Below are 16,892 nucleotides of genomic sequence, written 5' to 3' on the forward strand. Positions count from 1 at the left end.
GGTTTTAATGGGCAGCTGAAGTACCGGTGCAGTATTGGGCGTGGGGGCTGTGGTGCGGCTTACAGACCTTTCCTATGAACCAGCCAAAGGTGAAGGGACTGCCAGTTCAGGTCCTGGCGAGCAAACTCCCTTCCTTCTTCAAATGGTCGCTAGTTTAATATATTCCCCGAGAAAGGGATAGCTGAGTGAGGGATGCTTTTTTCATCCACAGTCGACTAGCTGCGAGCAGCACCCGCCACACGCACAATCTGCCCTTCCCTGTCATCTGTCAGAATCAGGTTGCCAGCTCCACAACTCCGTCCCATTTCACAGCATTAACCTGCCCCGACCACCGAGCTGGTGCTCCGGGAAGCGCGAAGCCCTATGGGCACATAGCGCAGAGGTAGTGCTCGGGGACTTGGGGTGGGCCGGTGCGTTTTGTGGAGTAGGTGTGTCTCTTTGCTCGCATGTGGGGAGGGAGAGCTGGAAGCTGTTTTCGTAAGCCCCCGGTAGAAGCGAAGATGAAGGGGCGAGAAGGGCGAGCGGTGCCTGCGGTGCGCTGCCAGGTGCGGCGGGGGCCAGCTCGCTGCCTGTCCGGGAGAGGAGCTGGACCCGGCCCCGGGAGCCGCTCCAGGGGCAGTTCCCGTTCCTGGATTTCTCTTGAAAACGACGCATTTCCTCCCTGAACCTCCTGGAGCAACGCCTGCTCTGGACCCGGCGAAATAGATCCTCTCCCTGCCCCCGCATCTCCGTGTGCTGGCACTTCGGCAGCGTGTTTACAACTGTGCTTTAAGAGCACTAAATGCCTTGGGGGAGGAAAAAAAAAAGAGAGAGAGAGAGGAGAAAAAAAAAAGGAGCTCTCGATGTCTTTTAAATGAAAGACACATGCAACCTTGTTGCAGTTTGCAATCCACTTTTATCCCCATAAATGTTCCTCTTTAAAGATAGCTATTAAACTCCAGGAGGTCCGAGGACAAGGAGCATCTCAGCAGCAACAGGGCTATTTCTAGAGAGGTTGAAGGGAGCGCGGGTGCCCGCCCGGGGGGGACATGCGTGCCCCGCAGGCTGCGAGGAGCCGTCTCAGCGGCGGCGGCGCTCGCTCCCCGCAGGCTGGCCCGCACCCCGGCAGCTCCGCCGTTTCCCTTCCTACCGGGGCGATCTGACCACCCCCGCGGCGGCGGCAGCGGCTGACCCGGGGAGGTGGAAGCGCCGGCCTCATCTGGGGACCGAGCTGGGAACGGGCAGCCGCATCCTCTGTGCACTTTACCCCCGCTCGGCTCCGCTGAGAAAATGCGACCCTCCCCGCAGCATCTTCACCCCAGCGGGGACTCCGCTCGCTTATCGCCCCGTCTTTGCAAAGCGCTGTCCGCCAAGATCAGTGCCGACATTTACATAAATACGCTTATGATATGCGAATATTAGAGTGCGACACAAATTATAACCGGATCTTAAAACCCGTCGGTCCTCCACAGGAAATAAATAAATAAATAAATGCTAGAGTGGCTCCACATCACTGTTAGCTCCAGGGGCCAAATTCTGCTCTCATTTACCTCTGTACAACACAGCGGACTTCAAAGGGAAGGAGAGATGTAACCTAGTGGAGAGTTGGCGCCACGTATGGCAATCGTTCTCCTTAAAAGCTCGAAAACGGAAAGCTGACTTCAGCGGGCTAAAATCATTTGAGAGGGGTTGGACAGATCCCGAGGGAAAAGGCGGCAAAGGAAAAAAAAAATCTATGCTAAGGTGAGACAGCTTTGAAAAGCATCCTTCTTCAGGGACCGACTCCCTCCTCCAGGCAGCCCGGTTATTAAGAGCTGCATGCAGATGTGCCACTGTGTTTCCAGAGATGGAGTATCTCCTAAACCTTCTGTGAAAGGGTGTTATGTGTGATGGAGAGACGTTTCGTGGCCAGAGGTGGTGTGAAGGAGCTCGCCCCTGCAGTGTATAGGAACTCCTCGGGGGAAGTCCATCCACTGGGACGAGCAGGGCGCGCACACCGCGGGAGGCTTCCCGGCACCGCTGGGCTCTCCTGCGGGGACAGAGGGTTGCCCTCCCCCCGCCGCCCTCGCATTCCTTTCCTTCCTGAGATCAGAAGTTACAGACCAAGACTAGGAATGAGGATCCTGCATAAATTGCAAGCATCTTGATGTCGAAAAGTCAAGGAATTTAGGAGGAGAAATGTGCGAGTGCTGGTGCCGGACCTGCAAGGTCCGCTTCTGGGTCCTCACCCATTGTTGCTCTGCTGCTCGGCGTGGCAGCTTCCAGCCCAAACAGGGCTACTGCCTGTTTGAGGGATCTCGGCAGATCCTTGCGTTTGTTTAAAAAAAGTGAGAATGGCATCAACACTGGCGATGATCTCCTCTCCAAACGCCGAGGAATCTCAATCCCCTCCCGTTCCTTCTTCCCATTTCTAACACCGGTTTTTAACTACGGATCTCAGTACAGAAAGAAGATTTTTCTTTTTTTTTTTTTAATCTATTTTGCACCAACGCTTTTGTTCCCTCCAGAAAAGTTACAACGCGAAATGTATTTAAGAATTGAATGAGAAGAAATTCGTGCTACCTGGGACTGGGGTAAACGAATTTTTGGGTACTATTCACCTCCTTCCACATACACTCGCTCAAGTTAACAGGGGAAATTGAAAGTGAAGCTATGGAGATGAGAGCTGGCAGTTCCCTCGGGAGGGGTGGTCCCACAGTGAGGGGCGGCTGAGGGCTGGCTATAGAGGAAGAAAGGAAGCGATGCGTTTTCTTGAATGGGATCAAGGACCCCAATAGCCGCCGGGGGAAGTTTCGTGAAACACGAAGAGAACTGTCTATCGCGAAAAACAGGTGCTCAAATAGTTCAGTATTTCCTCAAGCTTTCTGTTTTCTTTGCTGAGGCTTTATCTAGCAGCTCATTTCATTTTTAGACCCGGCGACTTTATTGTATGAGGTGGATACAGGCTTCAGAGAGATGGCCTGGGAACAAGCTCCTCGGTCTCCGCCACTCGGTCCTAGGAATCGACCTGACTTGCGGAGGCGACAAAAAGTGTAAAAAGACACTCCGCAACTCGCTCCTTATCTCCCTCCCAGTGGAATGTGACAAACTGCAAATTACAAATTCAAAACCTAGCTTACCTGACTTCTCATTTTCCAGACATCCTGCTTGTGAGAAGGATAACGTGAAATATCATTACCGCCAGGAAAAAGAAGTATATTCTCTCTCAATGAACACTGAAAGAAGTTGAGTTTTGGGGACGGTTGGATTTCCTTTTTTTTATGTTTTAAAAATTTTTATTTTAAAGTATGCGAAGCATCACTATTTTAATCCTTGGAAATAAAGATTGTGTTTCGGATTTCCGCAGCTAGGCTGCAAAAATATCCCGATCCAAGCCCTTTTTAATGAACTTTCTTCCTAACAGGCAGGTTTGGTTCACCTGAGCAAACAAACACAAATCTGTTCTGGTATACGTGGGTAGCTTTAAGATTTTCCGTTTGGAGAGGAAGTGTTTAATTGACACTGTTTGGAATGACTTTACCAAAAACCTGGGATCTGAAGTTTCAGAGATGAGTGAAAGTGTAGGAGCAAATACACTACTCTTCTCCTCGGTAATTTAATGTTAATTCTGCGTGAGAAGCGGACGAATCTGTTGAGTCTCTCTCACCTCGCACAGAGAAAGCGACATGTCGCCTCTCATTACGTGGGCCTGAGCCTGGAACCTTTCTCATTTTTCCAGCCAGGCTCGAGGTTTAGACGCCCCCAAGTTTAGTCCACAAACCAGCCCAAAAGTAAGGACAGCAGTCATTTCATGGTTGCTGTAGTTTGGCGCTCTGACAGGACCTCAGCTGTTGGGAGGTTTCCTGTATGACACCTGCATAGACAAAATGAAGATTCCATGCCCCTAAAAGGCATATTTAGGAGGGAGACAAGAAGTTGATGAACAGGAAAGTTGCCCCGTTAGAAAAGCAGGATTGTTGCCAGGACTAGATGAAATTCGACAATTTTCTTCTTGCGACATGGAATGACTCTTTTTAAACCATCTAACATTTTTTTCAACACAAAATGGAACGAGATAATATTTAGTGTGTGGATTTACTCTTAGCCCCATAGGAAATCTCAGCAGAGATGTTCTATAAAAGTATTAATCTCTTATCTTGATCTAGTTCAAATTATAATGAATCCTACTTACATATGTGCTGTAAAAACAAATCATACAAGAATTTAATCTGTGCTTCATCGGACTGCTATTATAGCCCTTTATCAAGTTTAGAAAGAATTTGAAAGTTGGGCCGTGAAACTCAAAGCCCCGTGCAGTTTGGCACCATCAGGAAGTAAAGATCTGCTCCTAAAGGTACTTCGCGGATTCGACATATATATATTTACTTCCAGCTTCCCACCTTCCCTTTCCCCGCACTTCGAATAAGAGTAGAATCTGACTTCTCACGCGGAATATTTGGTAAGACAAACACAGACTTGCTCTGCCTGCAGCCCTGAAGGAGATGGCTATCCCCCGGCCCTCAACACAGCACAAACCTGCTGGCGGCGTCGGCCGAGCCGGGCTCCAGCAGCCAGAGCGGCTCTTCGAAAACCAAATCCTTCCCCCTCCCACTCCGCCGAGATTTCCAACAAATTATATTCTCAAGGCAAAAGACAAACACTGTTCTTCATATCACAGGAATAAACGTCTTAGAAGAAAAATCTAGACGTGAAAAAGCTCACCATTAGGTTTCGCTTCTCGCCCCAATCCCACTCCTGGAATTTATTTTCAAGGAGGGAGCGCTTCCCAAAGGACCTGATTGAGAGTTTTAAGTGAACAATTCTGACTAAATTACCCCTTCTCACTCTCCTGGCGCGACCCAGCTTAATGCTGGACTGTAGGGAATTGAGCATCAGCGCACCTCTGCAAAGGAGCAAATCAAAAGCAAAGCCTTCCTCGATGGCAGTTTGATTAGTACTGGGACAATTCTGAAAATATAAAGGCTACATTACCCGAGCAACCCGAGGCTCTGAATCTATCGAAGGGCCTGGAGACTGTGTGGGGGGCTGCCTTGTCATCTCAAATGAATTGATTTCTTCTAGGGTATGAAATATGTGTCGACATTCTGGTTTCTAAGCACGAAGCTAAAGGAAGGTGTGAGACAGAAAGGACAGGGGCTAAGAAATAGATCCCTGTTCAAGTTGGAGGCACCAACAAATGGATGCATTGAGCTGCTTTGACAGGGACTGCCGGTATTCAAGGCTACCTCGTTTGAAAGAACCCTTGCTTTTATGCGTTTCCTCTCCCCCCCCCCCCCCCCCGCCCCCCCCGGCTTTGCGATGTGTACTAGATCCGATTAAAAATGTGTAATTCACCGATGCAGAAAGCCACAGAGTAATTTTATTCTGGTCTTTCAGCAGCGTCTCTGTACAATTTCAGCCTTATTTTGTCATTTGCTGAGAGTTGCCTGTATCTTTTGAAACGCTAGCCTGCATTAAGCAGCATCTATTCCCGAGTCTTTAGACTCCTTGCCCTTCTTACCAGAAACAGCTAGATGAATACAAAAAAGAACTTAGTGGTTAACCGATATGCTGCTAATATTTAATCCACGGGCCTCCTACTCCTCCCCTCTTTTAAAACCTTCAGCTCTTGGAAAAACAACATATTTTAAGCTTTCCACACAAATATTGATATTGGCAAATAAAGCTAGCCCCCAGCCTATGGTTAGAGACAGTCTTCTTTTTGTTTCTACCCTGGGCAATCAAAATTAATCTACTGTATTACAAATTGCCTCAAATATTTCACTTTTCCTGACAAAACCCGTACCTGGCATATGTCACAGTGAGACACATTTTCCCAAACCCGTTTATGTGCTCGCTCTTTCTAGGGGGTGTCAAGCAGCAGTGGACAGTAAGGAGGTGACACGATCCAGCAGGCAAATCTCTTATTTGTGTTTGCGTTTGTGCTGCGGCAAAGCATAAAATGTTTCATGTTATCAAGTAATCAGGTAAAGCGTAACCGGGTAAGCATGAAACCCTACCACGTCTCCTGCTCGCAGGAGAAGTGCCCGCCAGGTGAATGCAGGTCCTTGAAACACTTGTCCACAACCAACGCATACTTCCAGAGCAGGGACAAGTTCTTCCCGCTCCGCCCTGGCCGAGGCTCAGAGCTTAACCCGGCACACGGCCAGGCTGCACATTGCATAAAGGCAACAACTTCCCGAGTCATTACCTGCAATTAAAAGCGAATGAAAACGGCGCAAACATGAAGGTGCTGCATAAAACGCAGCTCTTTGCTATTGTGTTTTGGTTTTGTGTGCTTGATGCTTCTTTTTTTAAAATTTGTTTTATTTTCAGTCGAAAGTCGTACAGAACGCAATGGGGCTGAACTCGCACTGAAGAATGAAGCTGTCGCTCGTGAAATGGAAGCCACTACCTGTGCCGGTTTCCCGGTCACAGCCCCTCGGTGCCGCTCCGGAGCGGGCTGGCACCAGCCGCAGCCACTCGGCGTGCCGCAGCTCTCAGGGGACCTGCAAATTGAGAGTAAACTGCGGGGGAAGAGAAAAAGCCACTAGAAATTGCTTGAGACTGCTTGGCCGATGTATTTTCTTCTCGCTTAGCTGTGCCTTTTTAATCCCGCAGCACGCCTTCTTTTCTCACATTAAGGACATCGTCGTTTAAAGGCAAATTGCGGTAGAACTGTATTCAATCGCACGAATGGCAACATATTAGGCAAATTAGACTCAAGCTTACGGATGACTTATGTTCTTGCAATGAATAACCTTTCGAACCACCCCTACGCGGTGATGGTAGCAGAAAACATGCCAAATGGGACGGGGAAGCTCTCATCTCATGGTCGGAATGTAGCAGGATGACAGAGCTCATCTTAGTTTTGTACGTTCCTTTTTTTTCAGAGCATGGCTCACAAGCACAGAAAATTAAGCCGACTTGATATAGAGGCATTTATCCTTTATTAGGATTCAACAAAACAGTTATAGTGATCTCTCCTAAAAAGCTGTCTTCTGTCTCAGGATATGTGTGAACCACATTGGCTGTGGCTTAGCTACTTGATGGTTCTTATTTGCATTCAGGATTGCCTTATCAAAGAAAAAAAAAAGAGAAAAGAAATTGCTAACATGTGGTTTCTTTGTAAAACCATAATTTAACAAATGAATAAGCTAGGAATAAAGAAAACCCGATCCTTAGCTATTAGCAAACCTGTTTTTAATCACTTCTTAACTTAGTGAAATCAGCATTGGTCGTTATCAACATAAAATGCTCTTACCTGCTTTATTGTTAAAGAGCTATCAACTGCATTTCAATCACAAGTAATTTTACATCTACCCAGGTATTTAGCTTATTTAACGTTTTAAGCAAAAACAAACAAACAAACAAACAAACAAATCAAGCTATATAAATAGCAATCAATCAACTAAGAAGAGGTCACTAACTCCAAAAATCTATCTAACATTCAAATGAAAACCAGACAGAGGTGGTATGTGCTAAGCTGTCCTGTGAGCATCTATACCAAAATAATGGAGGAAGCCCATCGGTGCTCATGAAGAACAATCTAATTTTCTAAATGCTCTGTAAACAACAGTGCAGTTCATAATACCCTTAATTTCACCTTCCAGTCTTTGTAAGAATGGTCAGTCTGGGACAGTTACACAATATTTCTACTAAAACCTCTTTGAAAACCCAGTTCTTATTCATTTGACATCATGAAACTTCATTAACATCTCTCCAATAGAAATTTCACTGCTAACAAACCCTGAGCACAACTTGGAGCCCAGAGAGTGCCGTCAGGATCTAGCCAAGGGCACGTGGTCAGCATTTTTCTGTCCATCATTTACTTTGAAAACCAGAAAAGCCGTTCTTCACAAAATCCAACAGATACTTTAGTCTATTTATGTTGTTACTTGCAGGCCACACCAGTCTTCTTCCTGACTCAGGCATACTGAGAAGAGCTGTTCCATCCCTACTTATCCACAGCTACATCCATGACCACTTGACATCCCACTTATATGAAAGTATACATGAAAGTATACATGAATGTATAGATATACATTCCTCATACAGGCTTTAGGAACTATTGCAGTGACTAACACAGACAAATATTCGAGGCCCCCGTGCTTTTCAAAATTTGTACAAAAATAAACTTAGGTAACTTGCTTTTCACTTATGACTGTAAAAAAACAAAACAAAACCCTAAGTTTGCTGGGTTTTTTTGTTTGTTTATTTGTTTTCCCCAACTAGTACAGTTAAGTACACATAATAGTAAGCTCAGATGTAATATCAGGCTACTCAATATTTATAATATAATTTGAGTTCTATTCCTGCCTTTTTTGGGACCATGTGGTAATAGCTGGTCAAAGATCAGTGTCTACAGAGCCATTGTTCTGTCTACTTTCTTATATGAGTCTGAATCCTGGGTCATCTATCGCCGGCTTCTCGAACACTTCCATCAGCGCTGCCTCCGTTTAATCCTAAACATCCACTGGTCTGATTACGTGACCAATGTGTCTGTTCTTGAACAGGCAGGGGTCAGCAGTATCAAGGCCATGCTGATGAGAACGCAGCTGCGCTGGGCAGGGCACGTCTCCAGGATGGAGGATCACCGCCTCCCGAAGATTGTGCTCTATGGTGAACTCGCCACCGGCTGCCGCAAGAGAGGAGCCCCGAAGAAGAGATACAAGGACTCCCTGAAACAACACCTCAGCCTTGGCCATATTGACTGCCACCAATGGTCCACTCTGGCCTCCAATTGGGATTCATGGAGACACACCATTCACGACGCTCCTGCTTCCTTTGAGAATGCACGGAGAGTCAGTCTTGAGGAGAAAAGACAACACAAAAAGAGCCGTTCCTCACCAATATCACCTAAAGAGACGTTCCGCTGTGCCTTTTGTGACCGGACCTGCCTATCCCGTATTGGCCTTTTTAGCCACCAGCACGCTTGCAGCAAGCGTGGGTAGTGCCCTTCTCAAATCTTCGTTCGTGAAGCCTAGCCATGATGATGATGATGGTAATAGCTACTTTTCATATGTGTTTTTCTGACTAAGAAAAAGCATAAAAAGATTGCTTATTAAATAATCTCAGTGTGCCTTCATAAACTGACATTGTTGTTATCATGATAATTTGAAATAAAAATCAAAGGGATATTACTTCAATGTATTCTTCAGAGTCTTTTTAACAGTTGTAACAGAAGACCAAGTGGCAGCTTTGTAGCTCTGTGTCAGAGGGGATATTTGGATTTCACTTGTGGCATGTTTCTGAAAAATGAATGCATGTTTGAATAATAGGTTTATTAATAAATAATTATAATGATTTACTAAGTCAAAATGTGACACTAACTCTGCTGTGTCAAGGCTATACATTGCTACAGCAATGTCTATGCTACATATTGTGTATTTACATATCTGCTAAAACAAGCAATTATATTTTGACTCAGCATGTTTATTGTTTCTGAACATTTAAGTAGGAAAATCTGCCTGTTTTTTTTGTCATTCAGGTGTGCGTGATCTGAGTACCATTAGCACCTCCTTATTATTCAGGAGAACTGGAGAGCCAGAGAGCTGGCAGAAAGCTTTCCAGTTTGGGGAATGACACCCATCAAGGGTTCAATGCATAAATGCGCCTTGGTTGTTTTCTTCTTAATTTCAAATGAATGCTCTTCCACATTTCTGAGTCCCAAGCTTCACACATCCAAGGAAGATTTTTTTAAAAGAACTTATTCACATAAAGTCCCTCCACTTAAAAGATCTACAGGGAAAAGAAAAAAGGGTCAGGTAGATGATACCAGCAAATCACGAATTCTGGAGCACCACAAAGGCAATAGTGCATTCAGAAATGGAATTTTGGGGATCTGTGGTGCAGGCTGTCATTGTGACTTGCAACCACTCCAACACCAGAACAGACTGCCAGAGAAACTCACTTTTAAGAATATGTCCTTATTCTAAGTGGGCATTGTTGTGTCAGGGAGTAGGTGAAAGAAAAGGAAAAAAAGAAAAAAACAAAAAGAAAGAAGGAAATGAAACCCCTCAAAAGAAATAAAAAATCATGAAACTTCCTGTAGAGGAGGGCTTGAAAAATTCATATCGTAAGTATCCACTTTGTGTATCGTTTGTGTTACCTCTGACTTTACACACTGCAAGAAGTGACTATAAACAGCAAGGCATGTTGGTTGCTTTACCTTATTCCTAAATGCAATAAGGGTCTGCTAGTGTGAACAGAAGTTGCACCTTGCATGTTTGTTGGTATTTGATGAGACACACTGTACTTTCAATACTGCAATTTTGAGAAAAATGTGTTGGATACAATAATAAGACCCCATCCTATTACACATTGCAATGTTATGTAATGAAAACAGCAATGTGTTTTGGCATGCTTTATAATTTCATTTGTACTGGTGTATTACTTAACCTATACATGAAAATACCAACTAATGGAATAGCAGACTAAGCATATTATGAACCCAAAAAGGCCTCTCGGTGAATATTGTCATTCCAATTTTTAATTTAGTAAATTGTATATTAAAAAGCTACCATTTATTTTTGCAAAATAAAACGCCTTTAAAAATTTTGCCAAAATATTTTATTTACAGTGAGAGGTGTTTCTCATTTAGAAACCATGGAAAGGAAAAGACATCAGGTATGGTAACTTTTATACAGCAGGTAGTTTTTAGATACAGAGATAGACACAGATACAGATGATACAGATATAGACAAATGCATGAAATCTGAAATATCTCTTATTTACAGCCTTAGTGATGTGCAGTGTATTCTGGGTACTCTAGACAAACAGAGGGGATAACCTGCAAGAAGTGTTAACCTGTAAACTGCTTGATTTTGTTTTTTGACAATCAGTTAACACTTGTAATAGTGGTTAGACACACTGCCATGTGTAGTAGAAAATACCAATTTGGAAATATCAATTTTTTTTCCTATAAAACTTATAAACCTGAAATCAAAATTGAAATCACAAAAGCTCCAGTCTTTGGGGGGTGACATTTAAAAGTCATTATACTGCAGATCCTGAAAACCAGTTTAACATCAACTACATACATTGGGAAACTAAATAGGTAACATAAGCAACTAGGGATAATTTATACACTGCTGACAAGTGTTGTATTTCTATAGTCAGATCAAGCAACTTTCACTGACCATAATTTCACAGAAAGGCAAAGAAGTCTTTTCTCAAGCAGGTTGCACTGACTTTTCAAGAGTAAAATGATAATAAAAATAGGATCATGATTGAAATATGCGAGGTTATTTACTGGAGATTTTCCATCAGATCAGCCATCTTTTTTACCTGAAAATGAATATAAGTATTCACAGAAATGGAGAAAACTGCTTTTAAGCCATAGTCATATGTGTATGTTAGCATAAAAAGCACCTCACAAAATGATGCTACAAAAATTTATGTACATTTTAAGAACTACCACAATGTAAGAATTTATGTTCTTTACTGACTAAAGTTTCAAGTCCCATTGCCTTCCTCACCTCTTGCTCTGTCTGTAGGGGGTTGAGGCTTCACAATATTGGACAAAAACAGACAAAGAAATACCAAAGACAGCCTTCTCTAGATTCAGGTAGCAACTTCTTCCCTCAAAGTGGAAAACATTAAAATAATGTTAGGCTTTGAAATCAAGGAACGTTTTCTGTCCTGTATGTTGATGGACAAAGCATTCACTAGAAGTAATCAGTTAGATAGCCGTGAATAGCTGAAATAGTATTTCTCCTCTCTTTTTCTAGACCTCTTTGCATCACAAAATGTTTACATATGAGTCTGAAGGAGCCTGGCTACACGAACAAATTAAGTTGGGTTAACAGTGTCATGTAGATCTAATTTTATGTTACCTCAGAACAAAATGGGAACCTTTAAATGATTGGTTTTTTCTTTAATCCTCTAGGAAACTGTTGAGACCATTTGAAAGTGGAAAACTATAACAGGTTGCTTTATCATATTATGACAATAATTTATGATGAAAGATCTAGAGAACTTCTCGTATTCCTAAAAGAGAAAAGTGCATTCCCTCCCACCATTTGGAGGTTGCTGTGATATTTTTCTTATTCAGTAAAGTATTCTAACCAGACTTCTCTAAAAATAGTGTTGCTGCATGCTATAGCTCACAACAGAGTTTGCAAGCATGTATTTTATTTTGTGAGAAAATAAGAATTCAGTGTTTCAATATGTGACATACATCACAGGAACATGAATCCTTATTACATTTGGACTTCTCATCCAGCTCTTACAAGCAAGCCTAAACTTAGTCATTGTACAGAAAAGCCTGTAGAGTTAATCAGTTCTGTATTCTATACCACATGAACATGTAAGCAATTGAAAACACAAACTATGATAACTTACTGACAGGTATAAAATACTTTGACCAAAAAAACACAAAATTCAAACCACTGTAACCATGTATAATAAAATAAGTCAAATGTTGTTAACTGAAACTTTTATTGGTACTAAACAAAAATCCAACAATTCATATTCACAGGCTTAAAAAGAAACAGGTCTCCATATGCTGCCCATTTTTGATTAAATCAATTATTTCAAGTACTTCTAATATTCAACTAATATTTTTAAGCTTTTGCCTTTTTTTGCCTGCTCCCCATCCTCCGCTGAGATGCACTGGATGGTCTCGAAATGATATCCGTTCTTTATGAGATGGACCCAAACATGATTTTTCTGGAGTTGACATATTCTTTTCTAAACAACAAACACACGTGCAATTAAAAACCAAACAACCAAAACTCCCCAAATTTCACTGTAGCATATATTTTTTTAAGACTATAATATTTTTATGTCTAATTTGACAGCACCCAACTTTTATAATTATGTATTGTTGACTTTTAAAAGTAATACGAGTATTTTCATAGAGTACTACTTTAAAAAACTAAACTCCTTTCTAAAAATACAGTAAAATTACCACACAAAAGTATTATATTTTTAAAAGCACCATTATCTTTGCATTTTGAAATTAAACACTTATAGAGATACTCAATGCTTTTGTCACTGAAACTAATCCTTCAAGTGAATGGAGAACTACTTCAAAAGATATATCTAATTAAGAAATTATTGTTTTACTATGTTAGACCAAATTAAAGAGAGATTTCTTTTGTTTAAAGTCTAAGTATACTTAAGCTTAGATGCTGGATGGCATCACAAGTTTAAGAAAACATAGAAATATGTGAAACAATCACTTTCATTGGAAAGCATACAGTTGCTTGAGTAATTTAGACAATGGTTTCTACAAAATACTTAAGACAATTGTTTAAATAAAATAACCAGTAGACTTCAACAAAGGTATAAATGAACACCTTATGCCTGGAAATACCTTTCTTTGGCATCAGTAAGAAAGAAAGCATCTGTGGAAGACAACTCACACTTTGCAAGAGAAGGATACGATGTTCACAGTACAGTAGTTAAGCAGTTTTTATATCTATATCTATATCCATATCTATATCCATATCATATAATATCTATCTATATAATCTATATCTATATCTATCTATATCTGTATGTATATCTATATCTATATCATCTATATATCTACCAAGAAGTTAGCTTATCAAATACAAATGTTATGAACATCTTTTTACCACTTCTCAAAGGAAAATATTACTCTATATATTTTTAGTAAGTATTTTTGATATTTTAACTTTTTTAGTATTTCTCAATAGCAAAATTAAATTTCTTATGATACATTATTGCAAAAAATTAGAACAAAGTTTAAATCATATGCCTGAATATCATTCTATGTACTAATATATGCAACATAGCTATAAATTTCAAAGAGTAACAGTTTCTTTGGTTCCTCATGGATGCTTTTCTGTAGCCTGATAGATCTAAATGTCACAAGCTTCTTTTGAGCCTATGATTCCCTTTCCCATGAATTCTTAAATCATTCAAATGTATCTTACTAAACAGTTCTCTTTTTTGGAAAACAAGAGCTTTTATCTCCATCTTCTTATGGCTCTACAAATGTAATCAATTGTTTTTTTCTTAAAATATATAATTTACTCTAGGTGTACCTCCTAAAGGTTTAAAATGCTGATGTCTTTCCTTTATATAATTCCCAGTTTTGTTGCCTTTGGATTATTTAACACCTCAAATAGTAGTAGACCTTTCTAGTGCAGAAACGTTTTTGTTAAAGAGCAAAAAAAATATTATTTAATCAAGCTGTGAACTTTCCATTAATTCTTTTGCCTGGGAACCATAACGTATTCACTGAAGGCTGAAACCCTCAAATTAGCAAATTAAGTGGTTAATTAGTGAAACTTCAAAATAAATCTAACATGGTAATAACATTTTTAAAAATTGCATGTCTTTAATTTAAGAAAATATTTTCTGAAATTGAAAACATTGCTAAACAACAAAAAGAATTAAGACTGGAATATGTTCTTTGTTAAAATAATACAAAAAGGGAAATAGCCATTGCACATTTAAAGTGGAAAAGAATTTTGGGGCTAACTTAAGCTTGTGACTGCTTTTCCTATGCATTTATCTTTAAGACTGTATCAATAATAACAGCTATTTTTTCCCTATATTTTGACAGAAAATACTTTTTATTACATTATTTTAAAAACAGAATAAATGCAAATGCTATAAAAAGTCTATCAATAATAAATTTGAAAACTAGTCTAGAAGTAAAACAGTCCATGTAGTGAGACAGTCAATCAACCTCATCCTAATTGCCTGATCTGGATTATTTCTGGACTAATGACCTCACTTGTTTATGAACCTTTGTGTACTGCTAAATATTAGTTTCATGACGGAATCTACATGTTGGTTTTATGGATTTCCACTCATAAGAATATGCAATTCATTGGAAATAATATATCGTCCTTACATTAGTATGAAATATATATTATTATTTCAGAGACCTGCTGTAATTTGATGCAAGAAACTTGTGAAAAGTTTTCATAAATTACTAATACATCCCATTTTGGCAGAATAACAGCCATATCTGTTATAGGATGAATTCTGCCTGTTTAAACCTCATTCAAAAGTTCACAATTTTTTTTTTATGTTTTATTGTAATTGATACATACATTGTTTAGAGGGTATCACAGTCAAACATTTTGCGCAAGAAATGTAATAAATTGTTAATCTTGAGTGCCTATAAGCTGTCTGGCAACATAACATTTTATATGTGTGTGAGAATCATTGCTTGGGATTTGCAGACCCTCAGTAATAGGGCAGAATAATTTCATCTGCCTGAAGGTATTTTCATAAAAATCCCAGATACTCTGCAGGTATAGACCCTCTGCTCCCTTGAATGTGGGTTTAACAAATTAGAGGCTCCCCCAAAGTCTGACAGTCACGGGACCCTTTATCTGGTCTCATTAGATTTCATAAGGTCTGCTTTAAACTTTACTATACACTTCTGACCTAGACAAAGTGAATTAAAGCATAGACTACTCTACATTCATTCTTTCTTTCCATCCTTCACACAGTTCTCGGCCCTTCTAGCCAAAGAAAATAAAAACACTGTAGAGAGTGATCAACTAATTTGGAATGAAGTATCTACAAGACAAGTTTGTTGTAAATCACTGTAAATTGTTCCCTTTGTATGTCCCATCTTTCCATCCTTGAATGACATAATTATGCTTGCACTTCTGATAAAGCACTTTCGATATCTCCTAAGAGATGGGTATTATTGTCAATGCTGCTGTTTCAGTTATCGGTCTAACTGGAGTGATGAAAGACAGAGCTGGCATGGAAATCCAACAACCTATTCCCTGGAGAAGAATTCTCAAGCACATATAAGAGTTATACCAGCACAGTGCAGTTTTTTTACTCCAATTCATATTATAAATATTTCTCAGACATTAAACTTACAGACTGTTAGTGATTTAAATGTTATTTATGTTTGAAAAATCATGTCATAAAACAAACCTCATTTGCATGAAGGTATTAGTCAAATATGCAGTTCTTTCTCATAGAGAAGACCAAACAGAAACTAAAATGAAAACATAGGAATAGAATCATAGAATCATAAAGGTTGGAAAGGACCTCTATGATCATCAAGTCCAACCACTAACCCAACACTGCCAAGTCCACCACTAAACAATGTCTCTAAGCACCATATCCACATGTTTTTTGAACATTTCCAGGGACAGTGATTCCATCATTTCCCTGATCAGTCTGTTCCAGTGCTTGACCATCCCTTCAAGGAAAAATATCTAGTCCAATAATGATAATCCAATAATGAATGGAATGCATTGTAAATATAGGGTTTACCTGATTCATCATACATGTGGCCACAAATGATTATGCTTACTTTTACTTCATTTCTTTTGCTATTCCAGGGAAAATCTAGGTTTGAGCATTTCACATGTCAAGTAAGAGCAGTTTTGTACTTAAGCATCTAGGTAGAATCTTGCAAGAAGTAAAAAAAAAAAGTCTATCAATTAAAAAAATTCTGGAGTTGACATGTCAATACTTGTGTTTACAACAGGTTTTCTGATTCTACAGTTTTCAAACAGGCAATTTTTTCCATCAGTAATCCATTAGCAAATAGTTAAAATTTTGTCAAGATTGAGGGAATGATGGAACACGAGAGCCTGGTAAGGGATGACAATACCACTGAATTAATAAACTAAACCTAGAAATGTTCCTTCAAAACACAATATTGTTTTTTCTAAAAAAAGATCCCAAACCAAAGCCCAAGCCCAACTCCCCAAAATATATCAAAATGAATAGGCAGCTGAATCTTTATTATGTTTGTTTCACTTATATTTGTTGGTTTTTTTCTTACAGAATTACTAAGGTCATGAACAGTTTTTACAGAAAGCTTGGAATTGCAATACCTCAATTTCCCCCTAAACTGCAATGTGTCCTGCAAATGAATGGTTCACATATTAAAATATATGAGTGAATAAAATTACTATTAGAATTTTTTGACTGATAAAATAAAAGCTGATATTTACTGTCGTATTTTTCTA

The 16,892-nt window shown here is 40.1% G+C and overlaps 1 protein-coding gene across 1 annotated transcript in view; it reads right to left on the minus strand.

Moving 5' to 3' along the window:
- Nucleotides 1-12,352: 12,352 nt before the first annotated feature.
- The window catches only part of LRRIQ1 (leucine rich repeats and IQ motif containing 1), a 104,845-nt gene continuing 100,305 nt past the window's right edge, over nucleotides 12,353-16,892 (minus strand). Inside the window, exon 26 of the mRNA XM_071549946.1 lies at nucleotides 12,353-12,651. Coding sequence (XP_071406047.1) covers nucleotides 12,512-12,651 — 140 coding nt within the window. The 3' untranslated portion in view covers nucleotides 12,353-12,511. The remainder of the gene's footprint in view (nucleotides 12,652-16,892) is intronic.

The sequence above is a fragment of the Pithys albifrons genome, chromosome 3, assembly GCF_047495875.1.
Source record: "Pithys albifrons albifrons isolate INPA30051 chromosome 3, PitAlb_v1, whole genome shotgun sequence".
Taxonomy (NCBI): Eukaryota; Metazoa; Chordata; class Aves; order Passeriformes; family Thamnophilidae; genus Pithys; species Pithys albifrons.